The 12,391-nt window shown below is 39.3% G+C and overlaps 1 protein-coding gene across 5 annotated transcripts in view; it reads right to left on the reverse strand.

Annotated features, from left to right (window-relative positions):
- TJP2 (tight junction protein 2) overlaps window positions 1-12,391 on the reverse strand; it is a 93,914-nt gene that overhangs the window by 2,020 nt on the left and 79,503 nt on the right. For 2 of the 5 annotated variants that reach the window (XM_077759411.1, XM_077759413.1), the window contains exons 18-21: window positions 6,350-6,450; window positions 4,911-5,123; window positions 3,385-3,495; window positions 1,686-2,019 (exon numbers count right to left, since the gene is read on the reverse strand). In XM_077759411.1, the coding sequence (XP_077615537.1) occupies window positions 1,686-2,019; window positions 3,385-3,495; window positions 4,911-5,123; window positions 6,350-6,450 (759 nt within the window). Of the gene's footprint in view, window positions 1-6; window positions 2,020-3,384; window positions 3,496-4,910; window positions 5,124-6,349; window positions 6,451-12,391 lie in introns of those variants that run through there. The other 3 variants (XM_077759409.1, XM_077759414.1, XM_077759410.1) reach the window with 3 other exon arrangements.

Below are 12,391 nucleotides of genomic sequence, written 5' to 3' on the forward strand. Positions count from 1 at the left end.
ATTGCTGGGTGGCTTGCTGGTTTCTTGCTGGTCCCATTTTCTAATCCCATTTTTAGTAAAAGAGGAAAAATAGAAGAAACTGTAGTTTTTATGGTTGTATATGATGGACTAATGTTTAAGTTCTGCCACATGCTACAACATGGATGAATCTTGAGGACATTTTGCTAAGTGAGATAAGCCAGTCATGAGAGGACAAATACTGTATGATTCCATTTATCTGGGGTTCCTAAGTAGTTAAATTTATGGAGACAGTAGTACAGAGATTACCAGGGATAAAAGAAGGGAGTAACAGAGTTGATGTATAATGGGTACAAAGCTTCAGCTAAGGAAGATGAAAAAATTCTGGAGATGGGTGGTATGATGACTGCAGAACACAGCATATGGACTGACTGCCACTGAACACTTAAAAAATAGTTGAAAAATGGGGCACCTGGGTGGCTCAGTCAGTTAAGCATCCAACTTTAGCTCAGTTCATGATCTTTCAGTTTTCTGAGTTAGAGCCCAGGTCAGGCTCTGTGCTGACAGCTCAGAGACTAGAGCCTGCCTCTAATTCTGTATCTCCCTCTCTCTCTGCCCCTCCCCTACTCATGCTTGCTCATTGCGCGCTTGCTCTCTCTGTCTCTCAAAAATAAAAAATGTTAAAAATAGTTGAAATGGAAAAAAATAGGGTTCCTGGGTGGTTCAGTCAATTAAGTGTCCTACCCTTGATTTTAGCTCTGGTCATGATCTCATGGTTCGTGAGATTGAGCCCTGCAGTGGGCTCTACACTGACAATGTGGGCCAGCTTGGGATTCTCTCTGTCTCTGCCCCACTTACGTGTACTCTCTCTCTTTCTCTCTCAAAATAAACACTTAAAAAAAAAAAAAAAGAATAAGCAAAATGCTCAGAAGCAGTGCTGTTGTTGTGACAGACTTTAAAAAAAAGCTCCCATATCCACTAGGCAGAATATGTTCCATGAACCTTTACTTAAATTCTTCTTTGACTTTTGAAAGGTTAAGGTGCATATGGTACAAAAATCCAAACAGTATCAAAAAGTACGATCCATGGGCCTTTCAGTTTTTGCATCTAAGGTTCGCTTGGTTCCTATGGTAAATCTGGGAACAAATTAAAATTCAGTTACTAAGGGTTGCCTGGATGGCTCAGTCAGATAAGTGTCCAACTTCGGCTCAGGTCATAATCTCACGGTTCGTGAATTTGAGCCCCACATCATGGTCTTTGCTGTCAGTGTAGAGCCTGGAGCTTGCTTCAGCTCCTCTGTCTCCCTCTCTCTCTATCCTTCACCCACTCATTCTCTCTCTCTCTCTCAAAATAAATAAATAAACATTTAAAAAAATAAAATTCAGTTACTGAACAAATGTTATAATGAAACATAATTTGAAAGAGGCACTGATTGTCTTGTCCTACTTCCCCATTCCAGAACCTGATAAAAAGTTCTGTAAAAACAGAATCTTATTTACCTATATTGTTAGGCTTTCTTGATTAGAAGAAAAAGGGCTACAATGATAGCTCACAGTCTGGAAATGACATACACACAGAAGGTGCCGATGGTATCATGCATGTGAACATCCCTTTCATGTTGGTGGCAGTGGAAAAAGGACTCAAATCATTACATGAAATGAAACTTAACATTCTTACTGTTGACATGAATGTTGACATGCTAAGATGATCTAGTGGTTTAAAAATAATTACCCTTGCATTCTGTGCTTCTTGGAGCTCTTGCATTCTCTGTAATCTTGCCTTGTGATCCATCTTTTCAAATATTTTTACTTTGCCCAGGACGGACTTGGGCGTGCCGTCTTGCTCCTCACTGCCCTCTCCCGCCTCCTCACTCTCTGGAGGAGGGACAGGAGTGGAGGGCTTCAGTATAGGCCTTCCAAAGGCAGGTTTTGCTGCAACAGGAGGAGGATAACCTTTGGCAGATGCCCCAGGAATTTCATTACCAGCAACAGCTGAGGGGTTTGACTTATATTCCTGGGATCTAGAGAAGTCAAAGGATTCTTCTCTGTTCTGGGTTTTGGCCTGCAGAAAACAATGAACATATTTTTACCTTGGGTTTTCAGTTTATTTTCAAATCTGTATTAGTGATTTAATACACTCCCATTTCCTAATCAGTTTCCAGAGGTGGTCAACAAATACCATTCTGACAAGGAATCAAATGCTGCTACACGACAAACAGCCACTGATTGGGCATCCTGAGCCCTACCCTGCTTCCTACAAAAGAGTATTAAGAGCTCTAGGAAACCAAGAGGGTGTTGGGGAAGGGCTGGGAGACCTGCAAGTGTAGAGGCAGAGCAGACCTACTTTTGTGCTAGAGGAGATTAAGATTAGTATCTTGGAGAAGACCTCAGGACAAGTCACGGGTTCAGGATTGAAGAGTGGGATCCTGAGGGCACATGCCCTGGTCTAGAGGGGAGGCCCATGTCTAGTGTGTAGGAGACTGGAGTAAGGAACGGGAAAGGTAGCATATAATGCTAATGTCCACTCTAACTTCATACATTGATCCTAGGCCTGTTTGTACATTTTCAGTGATATATTTTATGAGGTCACTATTTCTGACAGCTCACACAATCAGTGATTACTTTTTTCCTATCAAGTTAAATGGAGAGGTTTTATTGGGTTATAATATAGGAAAAGCTTGTTTTTATAGATTTGATTCAGAAAAGGGTAAAAATATCATATGACATACACCAAATGTTCTTATTCTGATTCTGAGAAATGATTTAATTTAAAAATAAATTAAGCTGAGGGGCGCTCTGTGGCTCAGTCAGTTAAGTGTCCAATTCTTGATGCAGCCCAGATCTTAATCTCAGGGTTGTGAGTTCAGGCCCTGCATTGGGCTCTGTGCTGGGTGTGAAACCTACTTTAAAATAAATAAATTAATTAGTTAAGCTGCCTTCATAATGAGATGCATCATAAACAGTGGTGGTGATTGTTTTCTTTAGCAAACGATCAGTAGGGATTTTTTAGTTTATCTAAACCAGATTGTGGGCAGAAAACTCCAACTGAAAAAGAAAAACAGATTCTGAAGCCGGTGCTTCTGGGCATTCAGTATTTGTCAAACTTTTATTCTTGCTATGAAAAAAAAATTTTTATTAAAAAATAAAATAATAAATGAATGAACAAGTGAGTAAGTAAATAAATAAATAAAATACCAATAGTCTTAAAACTGTATGCCTCTCCTAAAAACTACCTTTCCTTCTTTTTGCTCTTCCCTCATTTTGGGGTTCATCCACAAACCAAAAGACACGTTTTAACAGACAAAAGTTTGAGTCAGAAACATGATGCAATGCCATCTTATTTTGTGTGCTGTTCCATGGCTATGCAGGAAGCTGTTGGGGTATCTGCTTCCTCTTCCTCCCCAACATGGGCTTCCCAGCCACATACCTTGGGCGGTTCTGGCTTGAATGCTGGGGGTGGGCTATTGTCCCTAAGTTGATCTCTGCTAGCAGCCCTCCTCATCTGAGCTCGTGGCTCTGGGCTGGGTTTCCTTATGCTCTATAAGACATAAAGGTTCATTCACAACAAGAACATCCCAGCAAAGAAAAGAAAACACTCATCTGCTTTGCTAGAGTTTTGCCAATTTGCAAAAGTTCAGAAGTTGAGGTTCCTAACTTGCATAAATTGAGACACTGACCCAGTGCTTCTTTACTGAAAAGGCAGATACCAGCATATTCCCATTAATAAATGCTTAAGATCCTTTTTTTAACTAGCTACTTCCATTACAGTAGTCTCTTCCTTTAAAATAATCCCCCACTCCCAAAGACCTCCTAAAGTCTAAAATCTCTTTGGTCACTTAGAGCTATTAATATTTTAAAATTAGCACATCTATACCTGCAGACATTCAGGAGTTAATTGATTTTTTATAACTTGTCCACTGGTATGTACTAATTTTTTGGCCATGGTAGGTTTTATCCCCCCTTTCAGCTTTTTTTGAGGGGAGGGGTACTTTTATTTCATCAAGAATAAAATCCTTTACTAAAATGAGATAACCTGCTAAAGAGAGGACAAGAATAACTCTTTAAATATATGGATAATCTATATCATCCTAATGTCTCTGACGTGCAGCTACTATTTGGTCCTAACTTAGTGCCTGTTGACATGATTTCTAGGATCAGAGAAGCTGTCTATTCACTGGGCAGCGGATGCATAGTATACATGATCAGATGTATATGTGATCATGAACTCAGTTTAAAAATTGAGGGGTGCCTGAGTGGCTCAGACAGTTGAGTGTCCCATTTCGGCTCAGGTCATGATCTCAGGGTTTGTGGGTTTGAGCCCCACATCAGGCTCTGTGCTGAATGCTTGCTCAGAGCCTGGAGCCTGCTTCAGATTCTGTGTCTCCTACTCTCTCTGTCCCTCCCCCACTCACGCTCTGTCTTACTCTGTCTCTCAAAAATAAATGTAAAAAAAAATTTTTTTAAATTGAAATACAAGAGAGAAGGAAACTGATGGGGAAACACTCAGGAGTTTTGGCAGGATTAGAAAGGTTAAAGGTAGGATGGATAAGAAAAAGCAAGGATACCTACAAGTACAGAGAGACCTAATCAAAGGTTACAAGTAAATACAACAAAATTTTATTTATTAAAAAAATAATGTTCCACTTGTAATTTGGACAGCTGGCACATAAAACTGTTCAGTGTATCCATCGTGATCGAGAACATCAGTGATGAGTGCTGATCACTCAACCTCTCCAAGCACTGAATTCCTGTCCGGCTTTCCCATGGACCACAAATGCTATCATGCAGGCATTGACTTGGAATAAGAAACTCCCTACAAGTCATCTGTTCCAACTCTTAGGAATACCTTCCACAGCACCCTGAATAAACAGTTGTCCAGAAGAATCCAGGTGAAACACCAGAACCTCTTTTCCCTGCCCATGGCCTCACAGCCTATGGCCTGCCTCACCTCACCTCCTCATGCTGCACCGGCTCCGAGGAGCGGGTGATGGAAGACACCAGTGGCTCCTCAGCTGGCTCATCCAGCTCATTGTCAGTGTAGGCACCTCCTTCGCCGTCGGTGTCTTCAAAGTCACTGATGAGGCGGCTGTCGCAACTCAGATAGTCCGCGCCCATGGCAGTTAAGTAGGACATGCGGTCTTCAGGGTCATCATCCATCCCTTCCATCTAGAGGAATTTGTTTCGGAGGGTCAGTGGGGTCGACATGGCTCCTGGGAGTGGGGACTCAAGAAAATTCCCAAGGGCACAGCCAAGTGACTGAAACTTTGACATGTTCTAGAAAGGGAAGTCATCTTTATTTTCTTGAAATCACTTGGCTTTAGATTACTGTGTTAATTTTGTGTGCAGGGACTCGAACTAGGAACCTCTACCCTATCTAGCCTTACTACCATCCATTCTTTATACCATGGCTGAGCCATGCTTCCTCAGATGGTTGCACATTTCTTCGAGAATTTGCTTCTTTCCAGCTTTTTCTGCTGATACTTGACTCCTAGTAATAAACGCACACTGCCTGGTGCTGCATACCTCTCTACTCATCCACACGATTCTCAAATCCTTGAGGAAGGAAGCTATGTCCTGTTCAACCTATTCTCACAAAAGAGGCTCCAGGGAGCCTCAGCAGGCTGTAAACACTCTGAAGATGCGATACACCTTTAAACATGCAGTTTCCCAAGGGCAAGACTAGGACTCAACAATCTACTTGGTGATTGAGTCACTTCCACAACAAAATCATACCTCTGACATCTCACAAACTAGTTCAATTCAGCTGGACTACAGAATCCTAGCACCAAAGGCTCCTTAGAACCACAGGAAATTATATAATCTCTATTTCCTCCCTGCAGTAGAACTGTGCACAAACTACCTGCATAGATGAGAAGCTAGCCAATTTTAGACGCCTACACAGGCTTCCTAGAATCCTCTTATCAACCTACTCGAATTCCTAGGACACATTCTCTCCTAATCTTTCTAAGCGAATGATTCCAACTCTGCTAGCTTTCCCTTTTTAAATTAATTTTTAACCATATTCTCCACAATTCCCATCCTCACCTTTCCCCCTCATGCTGAGTTTCCTGTGTCCTTCCTTAGTAGGCTGTGGATGGAGCTCAGCACAAGATCTTGTAAGCTCTGATTAGTGTGCTTGGAATACAACACTAGTTACTACGTTAAAAGTAAAAGGGAAGTGAATGTAGGGTCACATACATCACATTCTGCTTTTCTTAGAAAAGTCTCTTCATTTTATTACTTTTTCAGAGAATTTATAGAATTTCAAATATGATTAGCACAAATGTTGGAATCACTTCAAATGGGCATGGTTTTACTACATTCACTACCCTCCTGAAAAAAGATTCAGAACATGGACTCTCACCTCATAACAGAGTATCTATGCCACATACCTTTCCTTCAGACACCCAAACTGCTTCTCCTTGCTGATGCTGAATTGTGTCCTTCAAGCTGCCAAACCAGCTATCATTGGCTGAATTTAGATTGATTGTAGCTACAGAAAGGTAAACAAAAAGTCTGCATCAATTTCAGAGCAATGTTATTAAAAATGCTATTTGACCTCATTTTAACTCTTTTCTGTCATATTTGAATTTAAACTCTGACAAATCCAAGATAAAGTCTGCATATATTTGAACAGTAAATTCCTTTAGTTGAATGTAATTAAAACCATTACCAGTCTAGCTGTTGAGAGTTTATATTACAGATGGATGTTATAAGGCTAAAAGCAAGTTGTTTTCTTTTCAGAATGTCTATTTTTCAGAAAAGCTACCTTTAGAAAGTATGTTTTTAACAATTACATTTTTAGGAGCAAAGATAACACATGTAAGCCAAATATGAAAGTAATGTATTTTAAAGATCATTACATAGACATATATGTTATAAATAAGAAAAACATATATCAATTTACTATTGGATATATCCAGTAAAATACTGAAGGTAACACTTAGTGTTATCAAAATTTATATCACTTTGATAGGCTTTAACATTTTAGAGTATACCTACAGATTAACCAAACTCTAGAGGTATTGTCTTCAAGGAATATACATTTTCTATTCAGAACAAAATATAATTTCTATAACAGCACTTACTATGGATAGACCAAGCACTTTTCCAAATACTTTACATGGATTAGCTCATTTCTTATTTATCAAAACCTTGCAAGATGGGTATTGCTGTTGTCCTCATTTTACAGAAGAAAAATTGAGCCACAACAAGTGAAAGTAACTAGCCCAAGGCCTCACCAAACAACTGAAAAAAAACTAGATAGAAACTCAGAAGTTTGCTTTTAGAGCCTATGGCCTTAGCCACCACACAACACAGTCCATCTGAAAACAGATACAGGGGCATCTGAGTGGCTCAGTTGGTTGAACATCCAACTCTTGATTTTGGCTCAGGTCATGATCTCATGGTTCAGGAGATCAAGCCCTGTGTGGGGCTGTCAGCACAGAGCCTGCTTGTGATTCCCTCTCCCCCTCTCTGTCCCTGCCCCACTTGCACTCGCTCTCTATTTGAAAATAAATAAATAAACATTAAAAAAACAAAAACAGATATAAAATACCAATCAAGTAAAACATGCATTCATTCTCCAGCAATATGTATTTATGGACCTAATAGGGATACACTGATAAAGCAAACTGCTCCAGAATAATAAAATACATTGGGCCTAAAATGATCAGACTGCACGTATATTAGGACTTTTTAAACTATATTATAGCCTCTTATTAAAGAGTATGGCATTATGTGTAGCACCCAAAAGAAAATTGGGGCTTATTGGTAAAGCTTGCTAGGCCCCCTGATCCATCCATCCTGAAGTCTGCATAATTATATATAGCCAAAAAAGAACCATTAAGCAATTTGTAAGCAACTGTGCTTCAAGTTTTCTTCCTAGTAACCTGTATCGTTCTTTCATGTAAGGAGTTCTAACCTTGACCTTGGAAAATCCTGAATGAGCTTAGAATTTCCTTGGTTATCAATTATGAATAGCATTAGAATAAACTGATACACTGGACAACTCAAGCAAAATTAACTTGATTCCTTAGACTTTTGTATCCTTACCATGGTACTTTGCAAAGATTATTGTGCTCTTGGGTAAAATATGATGCCATAGTACTTGCATGTGAAAGTGAGATTACACACACCAGAAGCAAAATAAGGGGTTTGTAGTAAATGTATACATCAAACTGCTTTTTGAGCTTTATGTTGGAGTTGAGATTAATACAATCTGTATTTATCATGAGAAAAACTTAAAAGGGTCTTTTTGAAATGCAGAAAATATGTTCATGCCTGCTGATAAAATGAAAAAGTCATAAAACCTCTTATTGAATTCACACTGAGTCATATATAGAAAAAAACTTCACAGTAGCTCATTTCCTAAGACCCACGTAAAGAAAATACAGACTGAGCTGACACCAACCAGCTCGTGCACTTGACCTCCTTTTAACAGGTAGGTGGCACAGCTGTGATGTTGCCTTCTCTTAGAATCAAGTACCTTTAGTTTACTATTGGGTTTTGCTCATTAGGTTTCGTACATTCTTTGAGCGTTATTATATGCTACATATTTTAGTTAATTACCATTGCTCCCAATCTCTGGACTAGGCCTCTATCCACTTGTATAGGCTTAATACATCTCTCAAACTCCAGACAGTACAATATTGGAAGAATGTGCATTCAGTCTCTGTCTTGGCTGGGAGTCCTGGGATTTTGAGAGCATCTGTTCCTACCCCTGGCACAAGTGTGGTCATTATTTCCTCCCCAGCCAAGGAGGTTGCTGGGAAGTGGCAACTACAACAACAGAAGGTGGCGTGTAAGGCCGGACAGGGAGGGGGAAATTGGGAACGAGTGCTAAAGGATACTGGCTTTCTTTTTGGAGTGATGAAAACATTCTAAAATTGATTATGGTGATGGCTGTACAGTTCTGACTGTACTAAAAACCACTGAAATGTGCACTTTAAATGGGTGACTTGTAGAGAATGTAAATTAAATTTCAATAAACCTATTCGTGTGGCAGGGATCCCCTCTAAATAAGCAACCATCAACTAAGGTGTCCAGCCAGAGAGTAGAGCATCTTCCATCTTCTTCTTCTGGTTTCTAGTGTCTACATTCCCTTGGGAAACCAAGAATTGGCTTGGCTACTGTAGTTTGGGTTCCTTCAGCTGGTACAGGATCACTTTTTCCCTCAAGCCTTTGCAAACACCATATAATGACATGGAACCTTTTTTCTTTACAACATGTAATATTTGAAGAAGTAATATCACTAATAATAATCAGTAGCCTTTGTTCAGGACTTCCAAAGTCCCAGGACTGAACTGTACAAATTTCGCATTACCGAAACCTGGGGAAGCTGATAAAAGGGTTAGATTATCCTGTGATACTTAAAAAAAATCCCATAACTTCACAGAAATGGTGGCCCTGCTTGGATTTCTCAGTTCACAGTTCCGTTTCATTGGTCTTCAAGCCATGAGCTGAGTGCTTCAGGAATTTCAAGAAAACATGTAATTCAAACTTCATGTTTAAAAATAACTTTCGTGACAAGTACATACAAATGAATTCTATAATAAATTTTTTAAACAGGGAAAGAAGGGCAGCCTAACATTTTAACTTATACCAAAAATGAACTTTCCATGGGGCAAATCTCAGAATAAAGCTTTCCTTGTTATCTCCACTTAACTGAGGAATACCTTGAGTTTGCAAGGGGAGGCATTTTAATAGTGTCATAATTAAACACTCATCTGTGGGAAATGGGACTCTCATTACAGTGCAACAGGGAAAAGAAGAATATTGAGCCTGGAGAGTCTACCTGCAACGTAACCCTGGATTTTGAATTAGTATGTTTAAAACAGTTCTATTCTTCCTACTTACAAATTCAAAAAAATGCCATAAATTTTAAAATCATTAAAAAAACTTTTTGATTCTGGCCATAGTGCACACAATCAAGCCACAGCCTGGTCAGGCTGACAGAGACACAGGGAATAGAAAGCATTTATTGAGACCATCCATGCAGCTTTCAAGAGTCAAACTTGGAAGTCTGGAAGAATACTGTTAAGAGGCCATTTGGTAGAAAAGGAAACAACCCACAAAACTAATAGGCAACCAACAGAATGGGAAAAGATAGTTGCAAATGACATATCANGTTGTTGGTGAAAGTCTTCAGCACCCAGCTCCATCTATCCCGAAGACTGCAAAATTCCATGTTAGAGGTTGGCACCTCATAGTTACTTCATAGTTCTAGATGAAACTAGATGCTCAGTGTCTCCATTTCCATTCCAGCCTCTGACTTTAGTTATCCTAAACCTTCAAACTCTTGATGAGCTTTAGGCAGGAAATGGTTTGGTATCCCAGAGGCAGATCTAAGTTACAAATATCAATGCCCTGCCTGTTTGCTAGACCTTATGCTGACCTTTGGCACACAGAGTTGGATAATGTACAGTCCCTGCCTTCAAGAATCTCATCATCTATTAGTGGAGCTGAATAAAGAACTATTAAACCTTTCTATGCATAAGGTCCTCTGGATCCTCAGTCAGACACAGCCAGCTAGTGTAATTATGCCTGTGTTCCAAAGAGCAAATGATACCTACTCAAAGCCAGATAAAGGGACTGCCCTAGAGTCACTGGCTACCTTATGCTACCATGCCTCTCCCTTTGTCCAGCCTCCTTCAACCTGGTTCTTCCTCCACAACTCATTAGATCCCTTCCTACTATCTCATATCCTCACATGAGCTCCAAATTCAACTCTAAGGCAAGCCCCTAGCTATTCAATGGACTTAAGCAAAGGTGGGGGTGGGGTTGAAGTGGGGAGTAGCCTTAATATCACTCATAATGATATAGCTTTTGGTCAGATGGACAAATTATCTGGTAAACAGAGGAATTAAACTATATGACCCCTTTCAGCATTAAAAACAAATCTACACTCTAACATATAGAATATTGGGCACACAGAGACACCACAGTTTCTTCTGGGCTCAGCCACTCAATGTGTGACCCTGCAGAAGTTGCCTGGCCTTTCTTATGGTCCAATAAGCACACATGAAAAGCTGTACCAATGTTAACTACTGCTGTAATAAAAACAGTGATAATAATTATTATTACATCATTACTATTAGTAGTAGCAGTAGTAAAAACAAGAGGCAAGATGATGTATGAATTTATCAAAAGCTCAAGCTCTTAGGACTCTACATTTAAAAAAAACAGATTATGGAGCGCCTGGGTGGCTCAGTCAGTTAAGCGTCCAACTTCAGCTCAGGTCATGATCTCATGGTTCGTGAGTTAGAGCTCCACATCAGACTCTCTGCTGTCAGTGCAAAGTCCACTTCAGATTCTCTGTATTTCTCTCTCTCTGCCCCTTCCCCACTCATGCTCTCACTCTCTCTCTCTCTCTCACAAAAATAAACATTAAAAAAAAACTTTATGATAGGCCACTCTCCTGTGTATTTGGCTAAATCATCTCTCAGTTACAGCATTTTGCCATAGTGGTAAATAGTGCATATTTTAAACAAGAAAAGCCAGTGACAATAAAACAAGAGTCTAATGTGGACATTTAGCTACCCCCTCCTTCCCCAGAGTCAGATATGCTAAAAATGACAGGTGGACGGTGAACAGCACTGAACTCAAAAGAGCTATCATTACCTGAAAGATGTTCTATCCATAACAGTCTCCTCACGTTGCTCTCACAAAACTGCATGACCAAAAACTTCATACAACCCTTTTAAACCCTGAATTATACCACATTCACAGAAATAGTCAATGTATGTAGGTATTGCATATATTCAGTTACTAAAACATGCTGTGTTCTTAGATTATTTTGTAAGGAATAGTAGCAGTGAGTCTTCATTTCAGGAACTTAAAAAAATATACTATTATGTAAAATTTTAAACATACACAAAGTAGAGAGAACTTGAACTTCCATGTCTACATTATCCAGCTTCAACAATTATCAACTCTTGTCAATATCCCCACCCACTCTCCTCACCAAAGATCATTTAAGCAAATTCTAGGCATAATACTAGGTCAACCATAAATATATATTAGGTCCGTCCGTGGATATTTTATTTAGTACACATTCCTACTATGTGTAATAATAATAATAAGATATTAATATTATTAGTATTATTAATAATACTAATAAAGATAAAGACACCTTATTTTTAAATATAATCACAGTAGCATTTATCATCCAAAAAATGGGAGTAATAAATCCTTAATATCATCCAGTACCCAGAGTGTTAAAGTTTCTATTTTGGGGACCTTTATAAATAAGGAAACCAAGTTCCTATCACTCTATTAATGCACACATGCATGGTAAGTAGAGAATGATACCATCTTTTTTTATGTTTATTTTTGAGAGAGACAGACCGNACACACACACAGAATCTGAAGCAGATCGTAGGCTGCAGGCTCCAAGCTGTCAGCACAGAGCCTGACATGGGGCTTGAACTCAC

Source organism: Crocuta crocuta, unplaced genomic scaffold (genome assembly GCF_008692635.1).
Source record: "Crocuta crocuta isolate KB4526 unplaced genomic scaffold, BGI_CrCroc_1.0 scaffold41, whole genome shotgun sequence".
In the NCBI taxonomy this organism is placed as follows: Eukaryota; Metazoa; Chordata; class Mammalia; order Carnivora; family Hyaenidae; genus Crocuta; species Crocuta crocuta.